This window comes from Leucopleurus acutus, assembly GCF_964270905.1.
Source record: "Leucopleurus acutus genome assembly, chromosome: 13".
Taxonomy (NCBI): domain Eukaryota; kingdom Metazoa; phylum Chordata; class Mammalia; order Artiodactyla; family Delphinidae; genus Leucopleurus; species Leucopleurus acutus.
The window spans coordinates 28,148,718-28,164,112 of NC_139155.1; the positions used below are offsets into that span (position 1 = coordinate 28,148,718).

At 55.5% G+C, this 15,395-nt stretch overlaps 1 protein-coding gene across 1 annotated transcript; it reads right to left on the minus strand.

The window, feature by feature from the left end:
- Positions 1 to 220: 220 nt before the first annotated feature.
- SIGLEC15 (sialic acid binding Ig like lectin 15) lies at positions 221 to 14,621 on the minus strand (the record flags this gene model as incomplete). Its single annotated transcript, XM_082853553.1, has 6 exons — positions 221 to 302; positions 1,622 to 1,652; positions 2,794 to 3,174; positions 4,233 to 4,616; positions 5,003 to 5,062; positions 14,570 to 14,621. The coding sequence occupies 6 exons, from the start codon at positions 14,619 to 14,621 to the stop codon at positions 221 to 223; spliced, it is 990 nt and encodes a 329-aa protein (XP_082709679.1).
- Positions 14,622 to 15,395: the final 774 nt, after the last annotated feature.

Genomic DNA, 15,395 nt, shown 5'->3' on the forward strand with positions numbered 1-15,395 from the left:
TGTAAAATGCTGCCCCGTTGACAGAAATATCTCTGGGGCTTGGAGACAGAAGTCCACGTAGGAGACCTCTGAGCCTCTGTGAGTAGGGTCCTGACCTCAGGGTGCTGCCAGGCTAGGGCTGCCAAGGTGCCTGGGAGCCAGGAAGGGCCATCCCAGCCAAGCCACATGTTGGCTTTCATTCCTCATGGTGTCCAGGGGATGCCAGTGGCCAATGGGCTCCTCAAGGTGAACACACGGCTGCTGGTGGACCCTGAGGACTCATCTGGCCCAAATTTTCATAATTGGACTCCTGAGCTTGGGGCCTGTGGACAGGAGAAAGTTGGCTGACCACCCAAACAGGAGGGGTCTCTGACTGCCCAAACCATAGCCCAGGAAGGGGCGGAAGGAGGGACGAGAGGGAATTCGGGGGCCTGCATCCAACAAGGCCTGGAGACTAACCGAAGGTTGGAGGCAGGGCAGCGGCAGAACTTGCAGACCAGGGAGGGGACCACCTGGGTGACAGCATCCCAGAGTCTCTGTCTTCTCAAAGGGATCTCATCTGTGGCTTCAAAAACCATCTCTGGGGTCCTGACCTCCGGGTCGGGCCTCCTGCTAACCTTAACCGCTTTCCTGACTTCCGGGACATCCTTGTGGCCTCTCAAACATAAACAGTCCACAGAGCTCGTGTGATCCTCACCACACACCACCCCCCATCTTCAGCTCAGTAGGTGGCACCCGGGGCGCCAGCTCCAGACCTGCTGGCTCCCTCCCTTGCTTGTGCTGCCCACTCTGGCCATCCCTGCCTCTGTCTGCCCCCTCTCCCCGCCCTCTCTATTGCCATCTTCAGCCAAGCAACCTAGCCAGCTGCAGCCTTGGTCAACAGCCCTTAAAGGTCTCCTGGCCTCCACTCCTGTTCAGATGGGGCCACTTGTCTGCTTAAACCATTCACTGAGCTGTGCCTGGGTGGGAACGGCGCTACGGGAGTGCCCGGGCTTGTCTAAAGGGTCCTAGAGAAGGCTGTCATCCCCCGCCTGCCTCCCCCAAGCATCTCGGACAAGGTCTTGGAATTGGATGCTTTCTTCTTCTACACAGGCCTTCACTTGGACAGACACCAAGAGGGGGGCAAGGTCAATGCTTCCTAGCTGAGTCTGTGAGCCCTCAACCAAGCCCTCAGAACCTCTAATGACATTCTGCTTGCAAAGCCTTCAGCAGGGTGTCTGGGAGAATGATTGCCTAATGGTGGCTTTTGTGTGGATCTGTTCTAGAATGCTGGGCACTATGAGAGGAAATGCAGCCTCCAGGGATCACAGCTAGGTGCAGAGATAAGGCAGACCCAGAAAAATGACCCTTCAGCACCACGGACACCAGGCAGCTGGTCCGGAAGATAGGCCAGTGTGAGGCCCACAGTCAGTGCTGGGAACGTGGGGAGCAGGTCAGCGTGGCCCGGTCTGGCTGCCAGGCTTGGTGGACTGAAGTAGGGGGGAAGGCTGCAGGGAGGGCCTGGACCCTGATCAGGGCTGGGACCCCAGCCCCAGCCCTTTGCCCATTCTTCCTTCTCAGGCTGCCCTCCATGAGAAGCCTGCACCCCTTGGCCAGGGGTGGACTACAGGGGGGCAGGGTGGGGGTGGGCGAGCTGACTTACCGCGGTGAGGCGTCCTGGGTGACTGGGTACTCTGTGTGAGGGACAGAGAGAGAGGAGGCATGAATCTCCATGGTAGCCTCTGGGCTACAAGCCCCGCTGTCCAGCCCGCCCCACTGAGGAGAGTGGTCTGGAGGGAACAGCTAGCCAGCAGGATGCGAAGAAGTGACCTGAAAGATGATGAATCACCGGGGAGGACAGGGAGTGAGGAGCCGACTTAGCAGGAAGACTTGCTTCTCTGAGGCCCCTGAAGCACAGAACACTTGGTGGGTTTGAAGACGCTGCCGGAAAGCCAGTGTGGCCCCAGCAAAGACGGTAGCCAGAGCAACTGTGATGAATTTTGGATTTCATCCCAGGAGAGTTTGAGGCTGGTGCTACTCACCTGGGTGGTCTGAGAGGCTCTGGGAAGTCTCCTCTCCGGGGCCCAGAGCAAATTTCCCATCCAGCTTAGTGACAGTAGGGAGGGGTGACGGCAGCTGTCTGAAGACAGCCTGCTAGTTCGAGCTTCCACTCTTTTACACATGCTGTTCCGTCTGCTAGGAGTGCTATTAGCTCCTTGTTTTCCTAGCTCACACCTGCTTATAGCTTTTGATTTAGCCTCCCCTTACTTGTGTAAAGCCTTCCCTCCCGGCCCCGTCTGGATGCCCCATCAGAGAGAGGCCCACACTCTCTGGGCTTCCGTAGTACGTGGGCTGGTAGCACTTCTCTCTGCAGACTGCAATTATCTGCTTACTCCTTGGCACACATTCATCAGGGAACCATGTCCTACTCATCTCTGTATTCCTAGCACCTATGCAGCACATAGTAGCTGCTCAGGATGCTTGTTGGGACCGAATGAACTGGTGCTATCTGGGAAAGCCTGTGTGTGGTCGGAACCCTTCTGGATGAGTCATTAATGGGGTGCTGGTAAAGAGGTGGGCTCAGAGCTATATCGTCTGGGTCTACATCTCTGTGACTCTAGGCTAGAGGTAAGTTCCCTAACCTCTCTGGCCTCAGCTTCCTGATTGTAAAATGGGCTCACGCTGGTTCCCACCTCCTGGGCTTGATGCAGGGAGAGGAAAGTGAGATGATGCACAGGTGCATAAGTGATGTTCTGCTTGTGTCATGCCAGGTGGTCAGCCTGGAGGAGAGCCCCGGCCGCCCCTCGCACCCATCCTGGCCTGGGGCGCACCCACCTAGGCGGCGGCGGGCTGCGGCGCGGGCGGCCAGAACGCCGAGCAGCAGAAGCACCTTGAGGCCAAGCGCGCCGAGCGGGAGGGCGATTGCTGAGGCCCTAGAGGCACCGTGGAAACGGAACAAGTAGACACTGGCTTCGGCGCGGCCCAGGCTGTTGGAGGCCGCGCACGTGTAGCGGCCGTCATGGGCCAGCGTGGGCAGCTCGGCGGTCACCTGATGGCCGTGATCTTGACCTGGGCTCGGCACGGAGGCCGAGCCGTTGCCAAGCGCTGGGCCGGACCAGACGAGGGTGGGCGGCGGCTCCCCTTCAGCCGTGCAGAGCGCGTGGAAGGCGTGCGCCGGGCCGGGCAGCACCGAGATGTTGACGATCCGTGGGGCGGCTGCGGGCGACGGCCCAGGAGGAGCGGGAGGAAGCGAAGTGTGGTCAGAGCAGCGGCAGGCAAAGGGCAAGGCAAGGGCAAGGGGCAGCCTCCCCGTCCCCTTGGCCCAGCGCGTTGGAGAAGGGGGTGGGGGGAGCAGGTGATACGGAGAGGAAGGAAGAGGCACTCGGGCGCCACTATGCCTGGGTCCCAGTACCGGTGTGACCTTAGGCAAGTTATTCCGCCGCTCTGTGCCTTAGTTTCTTCACATGTAAAATGGGGATCACTTACATTACGGGGCTGTTGAGAAGATTTGACAAGCGGGGTACCTGGGCAAGTGCTCTCTAAACGTCGTTACTATCGCGGTAGCACACGACTGGGGGCAGTCTGCTGGAGTGATTTCAAGGGCACCTCTCACTCCCAGACAGCCTCGCCAGGACCTAGACTTGAGACGATTCACTGAATTGTTGGGACTGTGGGACTGGGGCGGACAAGCGCAAAGAAACTGAAATGCACTCAGAGAGGCGGCCCAGCCAGCCCAAGGGCACATGGGAGGTTCTTGGCAGCGTCAAACTCAACCCAGAACGCCTGGGTCCCCCACACGGGGGCTCCGGGATTTTTACAAAGCTCCTCAGGTCATTCCAATGCTCAGCCAGGGTTGAGAACCACGGCTCTAGGATCCTGATTCCCACATCTTTACACCACAGGGTCTAGAGAAGCGCCGGGCACTTGGCGGGCTCCCTGTGCACCCCCTCTGTGCACATAGCCCACTGCAGTCCTTGCCATATTTAAGGTGACCGTTCCTTGTTTTTCTCCCCCCTAGTCTGAGAGCTGTTCGGGCATATTCACTCTCTACGAGCTTCATTACAAGGCCCAACACAGGCCGCCCCCAGCCCTTCCTGGGGCCAGGATTCGGCGGCATTTTTTAACAACTTCCCGGGTGGCCCGTAGCCATCGCCGGGTGTGAGACCCCCTGCTCTAGAGAAAGGGGTGTGCCTGTTGTACCCCTTCCCATCCCAGCACAGAGCCCGCACCTAGGGAGCCCTCGGACGCGGCGGGGAGGCGGGCGGCGCGCTCACCGGTCACGCGGAGCCGGACGCCGTGGCGGCTCTCGTAGCGCTCGTGGACGTCGCCGGCAAACTCGACGCGGCAGAAGTAGCGGCCGTCGTCGGCCAGCGCTAGGCGCTCGACGCGCAGCGACAGGTCATTGCGGCGCGGGTTGCCGAGCAGCCGGAAGCGGCCGTGCAGGCTAAGCGCCGTCTGGCAGAGCTCGCTGCTCCGCGCCGCCGCGCACCGGAACACCTGCGGGCCCGTGTATGGCTCGCCCGCCCGCCAGATGGCCGTGAGCGGCCCGTCGTAGTGGCGGTGCGGGTGTGTGAAGGTGCAGGGCAGCACTGCCGCCTCGCCCACCGCCGCACTCACCTCGGCCGGCAACTTCATGGACCAGCGCTGCGCCGGCGCACCTGCGGGCGGTCGGGCGAGAGGCAGGCGGCATGCGGCAACCCTGCCCGTGCCCTCGGGGGGCCTGGAAACCTCAGGACTTGGGAAGCGCCCTCCCTGCCCTCGGGGGTGGGGGGAGTCTGGAAAACCACCCCAGGACTCGAGAAGCATCTCTTGGGACTTTGACTGCCGTGACTTTGTAGGTGCCTGGACTCTCCCCCCATTTCCCTGGGACTATTTGCCTCACTCAGGGTGGTCCCACCTCACTTACAGGCCCAGTGACCCCAACCTCTTTCCCATCAAAACTTGCCCTGCTACAGAAAAGCCCTGGGATCCCATGGTTACAGTACAGTCCCAAGACCACCCCCCCACCCCTGCCCCAGATGGCGACAATAATAAAGGCACTTACTGTGCAGCTCTGTGTTGAGCAAGTTCCTGGTGGTCTCTCTTTTAGTTCTCACAAATGATCCTAGAGGTAAGCAGAGTTATTCCCGGGTTACATGTTATAAACCGACGCACAGAGAGTTTGAGGCCTGAGGTCACACAGCTAGGATGAGGCAAAGCTGATGTTCAACCTCAGGACTGCCTGACCTCACGGTGGCACTCTAGTGCACTAGGGCATGGAAACTTGGGGCTTATCCAAGCAGAGCAACACTCCCATTGACAGAGGGGAAACTGAGGCCTTGGGAGGCGGTGGTATGTTTTGAAGCTGGTGTGTTGAGTTGGTGGCTGAGATTCCTCTACAGTCAACCCAAGTGGGTTTCCCAAAAAGCCAGTGCCCGGACAGGGAGCTGAGGGAGGGGTGGACCGTCATGCTGCCTCCTTGCTTTGCACAAGTGCCTCTGGGCTCAACTTTCCTCACCTCCCATGTTGTGAGCCTCTGAAGTATGGTTGAGCTAAGGTCTGGAAGCTGCACTCTGCCTGCAGCTTACGGAGGGCTAGAGAGTCACCGCCTGTCTTGTTGCAGATGTGTGCTTCTCTGGGGGTGGGGTGAACGGGGTGGGTGGATGGGTGTCAGTGCTGGGAGGCTCAGGTCAGGGGGCCTGGGAGCCTCCTCCAGAAGGGAGGGACAGGCTTAGCCTCCAGTGCCCAGGTACAGTTCAGGAAAGGGATCTTTACAGGGAATAATATACCAGCCCCTATATTTCCAAAGGGCTTTGCAATTCACCAGGTTCTTTCACATGCTTCACATCACATGACTCCAAGTCCAGTGCTCTTTGCTCTGTGGGGTAGCCACACTTGTTTCTTGGGCAGGAATCTCTGCAGCCCACAGCTGGCAGACCCTCCTCCAGGGAACCCATACCATCTATGAGTAATCTACAGGTCAAGGCATTCCTTCTGCTCAGAACCAATGTTTCCTGCCCCTCACGTGACGGCCCATCGCTCTTGGGAGCCTTCGCCTTCCTTCCCTGTGACGGCCCTCCCGGGATCCCATCATGGCTATCCTGGACCCAGTAAGCCTTCCCTTCTCTGGCAGAGGTCCTAGTCCTTCACCTGCCCCTCTCCATCCTCACTACCTGCTTGGTACTTTCCTTGCAGTATAGTGTCCTGACCCCGGGGGCTCCAGGTGTGTGTTCCAGGCCAGGTAGAGTGGGGTATGAATCGGGTTGTGTGAGCTGTGCCTCATAGAAAACCTCAATTTGGGATCGTGCCGCGCTTGCAATGAAATAAAACCACAAGGTTCTTTTTTTTTTTCTTTTTTTTTTCCCACACAGTCTGCTTCTAAGCCTAATCTCCTTTCTTCTGGATAAGTGGAAGTACGCTTTTGAATCCGAGCGGGGGACTTGACATATTTCCCAGTAAGAGCTTGTTTGTTCAGTTGTTAATAATCAAAGGGCCTAGTTCCAGATTTGAGAAACCCTTCCTGAAGGTTTTTCTCGTTCAGTCAGTACTTCTAGCTGCAGAAAGCATCTCCCAGTCTTGAGGCCCAGCCCCTGCCTCAGTTCTCTTGCGTTCCCACCCTCTGTGACCTCAGCCTCCTCTGACCTCCTGCATTTTTCAGGCATCGCAGAGCCAGGCACTGACTCCCCAGGGATTGTTTACTGTTATGCATTCATCAATTGGCCATCATTGATCGGACACATTCCCCACTGGAAGCCAGGCACTGGGATTAGAGCCAGGGCTACAAAGAGCAAGAGAATAATTTATCAGCCTGTTGGAGCTCACAGCTCAGTAAGGGTGACAGATCTGGGAACCCGTAGTTACACTAAAGCCTGCAAGGTGCTCTAATGAGGGACATGAACAATGTTCCCTCTGTCTGAACATGGTTCCTGGCCCCTTTCACTCACCAGCTCCCTCCTAGTCGTCCCCAGGCCTCAGCTGAGTCATCCTACAGCGGGAGGCCTTCACTGAGCCTTAAGCCTGGGTCTGGCACCCCTTCCCCATGCCCCAGGGCTGGCAGAAGAGCTTCCTCTGTATGGGCACTGCCTGTTCAACTGTATGTCTCGTCCAGGCACCCAGAAGCTCTGGGAGGGCAGGGAACATGTGTGGGGGTCATATTTGTGCAGCTGTTGCCTAGCACGTGCCTGCCACATAGTAGTTGATGTTGAATTGAATTGCTGAGAGAGAGCAGAAGGGAGGGTGCCCGGGCTGGCAGGAAGGGTGGGTGGGCAGGGGTTGATTGAAAGCCCCATGAGAAAGGAGCTGCCACCTCAGCAGAGCCTTGAGAAAGGAGTGGGATTTGCTAAGCCCTGAAGTAGGCTAAAGGCATTCTAGGCAAAGGGTAAAATGGAAGTACGGACATCAGCATAGAGGTTGCAGGGCGTGAGAGGATAAGGGTGTCAGAGTACATGGTGCTTTGGGGGCTCGCTGGGAGACATTGCTAATCTTATTCCATAAGCGAAACAATCCATGGGGTGCTGTCATTGGCCCCCCTTCCGGAAAGGGGATCTGAGGCTCAGAGAGCCTGAGGGCCTTGGCAACGTCATTTGGCCAACCAGGCAGAGCCAAGGCTTCCCCTCGGAGTGTAACTGAGCAGGACCCTATGAGGTCTTCCCGGAACAGATCCCCACCCATGTCCTCCGCCTGCCTTTCATCTGTAGAAAAACCATAGTCAAAGAATCAATTTAATCAGAAAAGTGAGAAAATGCAGAAAGAAAGGAAAACAGTCAAGCAACACAAAATAATTATACTTTAGCCAGGAAACAAATTCAAGGACCTCTAGTTCTTCCTCAAAGACCATAGGTAGTATTCTGAGCCAAGTCCTTTGAGCTGTTTTGCAGATACTGAAACTGCCACCAGGTGGGAGAAGTTAACTGTATGCTGCCCACAAGCAGGGAGACCCCAGACCAGCTGGAAGGTTGATGATGCTGACTCCTGATGACCTCACCGCCAACCAATCAGAAGAGTGTCCACGAGCTGATCACACCCTGCTCCTTGAACACTGTCAGACTCCTCACTACCCCCTCCAGGGCGGGACACACAGTTTTGAGGGCATTAGCCCACTGTGGCCCCCTTTGCCTGGCAAAGCAATAATGCTATTGCTTTCTACTTCACTCAAAACTCTGTCTCCTAGAGCAGAGCCCCCCAGGGAGGTTTAATCCGGCACCAGTGAACAGAGGCTGAATTTCGCCAATAGGTGGGTCATGTTCAGACCTTGTCCCTGGACTCTGCTGCTCGAGGATGACAGCCTAGACTGGGAGCATCTGATGTGTGGTACAAATGACAGGTCCGGGCCCTTCCCTCCCCGGCTGGGTTCTGCTCTGGGAGGAGAGAGGGCACACACAGGCCCGTTCACCAAGTGTGACAGTCTTGGCTCCCATTAGGGGAAGACTTGTGTTTCCTGTTTGTCTGCTGCATGGTGTTCCAAGAGGCGGGCACCTGGACTCACTTTTACACAGAGACCTTTGGTTGAGTTCACCCAGGGGACTTGAGGTGAAGGTGGGAAGTCCCAATAGGAATTACCCAGGGAGCAAATGCATGTGCTTTGGCAGGAACCCAAGCTCCCCAGCCTCCTGGGACATTTACTATTCCCTCTGGTAGCTCCTGCATGTCTCTTAGGACAGGGCAGGGATAGCCCCCTGAACTGGAACCACAGCTCCTGTTGATAGGGTCTCTACTCTTCCTGCTTCATGTCTATCAACCTCCGGGGGTCAACAGGAGGCCCACATTCTTCCCCTTGTCCGAAATTCCTCCTCTCAATGGTGGGCCACTGGGCACGGTGAAGAGCATTCCAGCTTTGGTACGGCTGGACATGGGTGACATTCTCACTTGTATCAAGCACCCAGTCTGTGCCTGGCACTGTTCTAGACTCATCCACTTCCAGGGAGATCTTTGGGCGAGTTGCTTAATGTCCCAGGTCTCAGGCTCCTCTGCTGCAAAATGGGGTACATAGTACTTTCCTCATAGGATTGAGGATTGCGGATGGAATGAAATCACACGTGAAGGTCAACCGGACAGTGCTGACACTCAGCAAATGCTCAGTTATGTTAGTTCCCTCCTTCACTGGCCGTGCAAAGAGAGTGGGACCAGGAGGGAGCATGGGGGTGGTGCTAACCAGTGGTGGGGAAGGAGAAGGGCTCTGGACGGACAGCTCAAGGCGATACGGGGTGGGGGTGGGGGGTCAGGAAATGGATGCCGGAAACTGCACCATCTGTGCTCAGCTTGGCACCTTGGACCACACGTCATGCAATAGCGCAGGCCTTGCCCTTAACTCACCTGAAAGCTAGTCATTGATTCATGTACTTATTCACTCAATGGGTGTTTATTGAGGGTCTGTCTTGTGCTCGATACTGTGCTGAGTGTTGGGGATACAGCTATGGTGACAATCAGTGGCTGCCTCAGTGTGTTTACAGCCTGTCCATTGCCCAGCCATTGTTGGTTTTTCATTTATACATGATTCTAACGAGTTTGTTTAAGTAGCTCCCCAGATTTGGGAAATACAGGTTGAAAAGCTAGAAAGTGTCTTCTGTTTGTAGTCCATTGAAAGCAGCAAGGGGTGATATAATCAGCATTCAGTCAGGGAGGCAGTTTCAGTAAAAATAATGTGACGATCAGGAGAGAAATGATAAAAGTACAGCACAAAAGGGACCCTTTAGAGGAGGGGTAAGTGCAGAGGGCCTTGAGGCATCATGACACTGCAGCAGGCCAGTGAAACATTGCTCGCGGGGATGACCTGAGTCACCTTGGAAAGGTTCATTGCCATGAGAGGCATGCCCCTCGCATGGGGTCTCAGGCGTCTGTCTGGGGTTGTAGCCCTGGCTAGACTGGCCCTGACTTTGTAACCATAGGTGAGTCCGCATAGCTCTCTGGCCTTAGTGGGCTCATCTGTCAAATGATGTCTCTAGATGCTTACTAAGGAGAATTTTAAATCTAAAAGTCTGTGTCCAAAAATGATAATTGGATAAAAATGACAAGGAAGCCTGGCAAGCATTTGAGAAATATGTCAATATAAAATTAACTGAAAGGCCTTTAGTTACTTAAAGTAAGCCATTGGCTGTTGAGAAAACTCAGCTACGTGGAAAGAGGCATCCACTCTTGATGGTCCTGTGCAGCCATTTACTAAACTCTCCACATTGCTCCCTCATGCCCCCTGTGGTGATGATGCACATTGAGGGAGGGCTGGGGCTGTAGCACTGGGTACCAGCTTCCACGTAATCATAATCACGAGTCAACTGAGGGGTAGTTAACTCACCCTGGACCTATTATCCCAAAGCCCTGTGCCAGTGGTGTCAGGATGGGACGAGAACTTGGCAGTAGAAACATCTGCAGAACCTGGATGGCAGAAGTGGCATCTGGATGGATCAGAAATAGAGGCCTTGGTTTTGCCTGCAGCTAACCCAGATTCCCACCAGTTCCTTGGTGAGGAAGGAGGCAGGGATGTGCATGGGAGCCTCTCTGTAGCTCATGTGCAGTGCGTTCTGTGTGATGGCATTTATGTTAACTAGCGAGAAAACTTTATGATTTTGTATCTGAGCATGCGGCAGTCACTGTCCATGGACCACAGATAGGAAAGCAAGTCAGTGGTGGCGGCTGTGATGGGATAATGGCCAATGGGGGTTTCCTCAGAGAGTGGCGCTTTAACAAGAATTAGGTCTGCTGGGGTGGGATTTTTGTGACAGGTTTCTGGAGGAAACAAGCATGGACATTGAGGGGGAGAAGGATGATGCCAGGCAGGTGCTCACCACGGACAGACGATGCCTCGTGGAGGGCTAGACTTGTGGCCCTCAGAGGTGGAGCCCCTCAGAGATCTGCTCACCACCCCCTAGGAGGGCTGACATTAGCAGCTGACGGGCAGCCAGTCTGATGAGCCCAGCTGTCTGTAAGGGGCTACCCTCCTTGGGGATAGCTGGACATGTTAGTAGGGGTGTTCTCAGCGAATGACTCCAGGGGTGGCTTCTTGGGCATTGCGGCGCCTGAAGGGTCAGGAGAGGGTGTTTTGGGGCAAAGACAGATGTTCATCTTGGCCACCGGACCTCCCCAGTTAGGTGTGTGGCTCGAGCTGGGCAGTTGTCTTTCATCCGATTCCCTCCCGCACCTCAGTTTGCTCTCAGTAATTCTTCCTTCTCGGCCTGCATATAGTCCAGACAGGTTATCAGGGAGAAAAAGTGAGAATGGGGCAGAGACCAGAGGGGAGAGGAGGAAGCGGAACCAGGAATTCCATCCATCGGTGCGAAGCAGACCCCACAGGCTCCAGGGAGCTGGGAGACGCAAGTCAGGGAAAGGCCTGATTGTTCCCCTTCTGCCCTCGGGTTGTCCTGTCTCCCCTTTAACCCTTGCCTCTCTGGCCACTTGGTTGTGGAGCTGGCCCCTGTCGCCTGGGCTGACAGAGATGCAGAGCCGCGGGTGGAGCCTGCCCGGGGGCAGTGTCGGCGCCGTGCGCTGCTCTTGGGAGTTCTGATTCCACCTGTCCCTGCCGTGCTCTAGCTCCCTGCACCCCTCCTCCTCCCGGGTAGGGCTTCTGGGTCCCAGCTGCTGGCCGCAGGAGCCAGCAGGGGCAGGAGTGTCCCAGCTCATTCAGCCTCCATTTCCTTTTGGGCCCACGGCAGCAGTCCCTGACCTTTCCCCGCGTCCCAGATAAGCGCCCCATGTCCTTGGGTGACTGCTGTGAACTGTCTTGCCTCCTCAGTTTGTTTTTTTGCAGTGGTTCAGAGCTAGCCAAGTAAGTTCCTCTGAGCCCCAAGCTTTGCGCCAGGCTCACCACCCACTGCACGTAGGTGTAGGCGATGGCAAGGGCTGGGCTGGCACTCAGAAGACTCCGGTTCACATCCAGCCTGCGACACCCAGAAGTGCCCTGACCTCGCCGAGCCTCCCTGAAACAGGGAAAAGGGCCCCCACTTTGCAGGGTTGTGGGGAAGAGTAAATGAGCTGGCGTTAAAAGCCTGGCGCGACAGTCCTCGAGGATGACAGCTGCTGTGATTGCCGCGCCAGCCCATCAGAGATGTGGGGACCAAGGTCACTAAGTGGCCAGAGTTCCCAGACTACTGCTCTTCCCACCACCCCTCACCTCCTCATCTGCTTTCTAAAAGCAGATCTGGGGGGAGACAGAAAGGAAAGACAAAAGAGAGTGTGAGGGCCCCTGGGAGATGAGGGGCTGCCCCAGGGTGCTGGGCGGGGGGGACGCCTGTGTGAGGGAGAAGTCACGGAAAGTGGAAGAGGGGGGTTTCCTGGATGAATTCCTCCACTTCACTTTTGCCAAAGGCCAGCCCTGGGCCCTGTGCTCAGAGGTGTGATGGGGATGGGACCGTGACCTGTGGCCACCTTGCTCTCAGGCCCCTTGGGCTCCGGCCGCTTCCAGGCCCGCTGCCACATGGAGAGGCTGCAGAGGGATTTCAGGAAGAGGGACGCTGCTCACCCTAGTTTAAGAGCTCTTGGTCTCAGCGGTGAAGCAGCTGCCGGCCACGAGAAGAGGGGTCCCCTCGCCGACCCAGCTGCATAGCTCCCACGTGTGCCCCACCTCCCCGGGGAGTCGTGACATGCAGCTGGAGCATTTGTGTGGTCTGGGTTTTGTACTTGAACATGTGACAGCTCATGCTTCCCGTAAGTTTTTTTTGTCTTTCACTGATTCATAGCTGCTGACTCTTAGCAGGAGAAATAAACCAAACCCAAACAAAGAAACCCCAAACCTAGTGTCCCTTGAAGTTATGTGACTTGAGCAACGTGTCATTGCCATTTACTGCACAACCGCTGAGCGCCAGGATTGTGCTGGGGGCCTTCCACCCATGATCTAATTCTCCTTCAAGCAGCCACGGGGTGATGGGGACCCGCATTTACCGAGGCTCAGAGAAGTTAGGTGACCTGCTCAGGGCCACAGAGTTAGGAAATAGCAGAGCCAGGATTCACAGCCTTGTCTGACCTGTTCTCCTGTCTGCCCCAGGTGTGGGCAGGGTCACCTCTTCCAGCCCCACCCTCTACGTGGGACCCAACCCGAAATCATCCAGAAAGATGGCTGAGTTAAGTCAACTTGGGAAAAGGAAACCCCTCCCCTATCAGCCCCCACCACAGGGCTCTGTGGGTGGGACAGTGGCCAGTATGGGGTCAGGAGGTGGTGGCGTGTTCCCGTCTTGAGCCACATACCCCCAAGTTCAAATCCCAGTTTCACCCTGCACCGCCCACTGAACCTCTTGGTGCCTCAGTTTTCTCATCTGTGAAAAGGGAATATAATAGTTCCTTTCCCATAGGATTATGACGCTTGCATGAATTGCTAATTAAAGGGCCCAGCACTTAATAAGAGCTATGCAGGCACTTGCTGTTAGTATTCAGTCCCGAACAGAACTCTACTCTGTGTTGAATGCTGGAGAGGAAGGATCAAAGGCCTGAGGAGCGGGAGTTTATAATCCAGTTGTGGAGACAGGATCCCACCCAAGGAAGATTGACTGACAGCTTGGAACACCATGATGTCAGTGCTGTCACCATGTGGCACGTGATGGCCAATGGTTGTGCACATGGAGGCCTGGATGCCAAGTCCAGGAACACAGTCATGAGGATGTCTCAGGCCGAGCGGGGTCGAGGAGAGGATTGGGGCCTGGACAGAGGGGCTCATGAAGGTTGTCTGTCATTATCCCAGTGGCCCTCAACTGCATCGTGCATCAGAATCACCCAAGATAGTTGAACGTGCAGATTCCTGGGCCCTGCTCCTGACATATTCTGATTCTGCAGATCTGGGGTGGAGCTGGAGAACCTGCTTTTTTTTTTTTTTTTTCTTGATGTGGACCATTTTTAAAGTCTTTATTGAATTTGCTACAATACTGCTTCTGTTTTAAGTTTTGGTTTTTTTGCCACGAGGCATGTGGGGTCTTAGCTCCCCGACCAGGGGTCGAACCCACACTCCCTGCATTGGAAGGCAAAGTCTTAACCACTGGACCGACAGGGAAGTCCCAGAACGTGTTAACAAATGCACGCCACTCCAGGGATTCTGATGCAGATGGTCCACGACCACCTTTTGAGAAATACTGTTCCCAGGGACACCGACTCCTTGAGCTGAGTGACCTTAAGTGAAGTGACATTGATACTTAAGCCTGCAGCAAAGGGTTCACTTCTTGGGGTTCCTGCTGGGCGGTCAGGGTGCCCTCGATCCCTTGCCCTACTCCCCAAGTGAAGTCACCCCACCCTTACCCCAAACAGCCATGTGCTCTCCCCTCTTTCCTGGGGCTGTGCCCGTTAAGAAGCAAAACACTTGGATAATAACACCACCCCCAGTCTGTCAGAGCCTGCGCTGTCCTCCCCAGAGCTGGCCCGTTATGCCCCTGGATCCTCACAGCAAAGGCCTGGGCGGGAGGCCTTTCTACAGGTAGAGACACTGAGGCCCAGAGGAGTCCAGGCACTGCCTCAAGTCACCAGGAGCCCAAGGCAAAGCCTGGACTTGAACTTCTGGCTTCTGTCACCACAGCCTCCCAAAGTGCAACTCTCCCTTCCCCACAGGCCTGGAGGCCCTGGCAAGCCAGCTGCCCTGAGCGCAGGGAGAGAAGACCGTACCTAAAATTTTGTGAGAATCTATTCTGTTCTGAAAATGCACCAGAGAGCAGAGTGGGAGACTCACCCATCAGGATGATGCACATCAAAGAGGCCAGGAGTTGGAAGGGACCTTCCATGCTGTGAGGTATGGAGCCACCAGGCAGCCCCGCACTCAGCCAGGCCACTGATGAGACCCCTGCTTGGCGTGGGTGTGGAGGAAGGAAGGTGAGAGGGGGTGGGTGGTGTGCCCAGGTCTGCACCCCTGCCGGGCTCTGCGGATGATGGAGGAACTGGGGAGAGGCAGCCAGGCGGCTCTAAGTATGATTAGATGAGACCCGTGGGGTTTAGTCATGTGGAAAACCAAGAGAGGAACCACTCGGATGATTCTCCAGGATGGGAAACAGAGAAGTGGACAGGGAAGATGCAGGACCCTTTCCTGGGGCCGCTGTCCCTTTGAAAAATCTGCTGTTCTTTTGCTTCCTTCACTCCCTCTCTCCCTCCTCCCCTCTCCCTCCCTCCTTCTATCTTTCCTTCCCTCTCTCTTTCCCTTCCCACATGTTTAGTGTGCCAGGATGGGTTTTCATCCTGGTGAAGCTGTTTTACTGTGGCCATATAGGTTTTGAAGTGGTGATTATTGATGGAAGGAAAAAATCGTCTCCAAAATGTAATCATTATTGACAATGGTTACATTACCAAGCAGCATAAATGGGAAATAGTAAAATTATTAAGCAAATCAACCCAGACAAGCATGTCAAAATGCTCAGAACATCAAAATGCCAGATTAAAATATCCTGCTACAGGGGCAGAATCTCAGTATCTGTTGCAAGGAGATAATCGGGAAACTGAAAAAAAGTGGCCAGGTTGGGGGCTGGCAAGGATGAGCCAATCCTTGAGTAGGAGGAGGTGTTTTA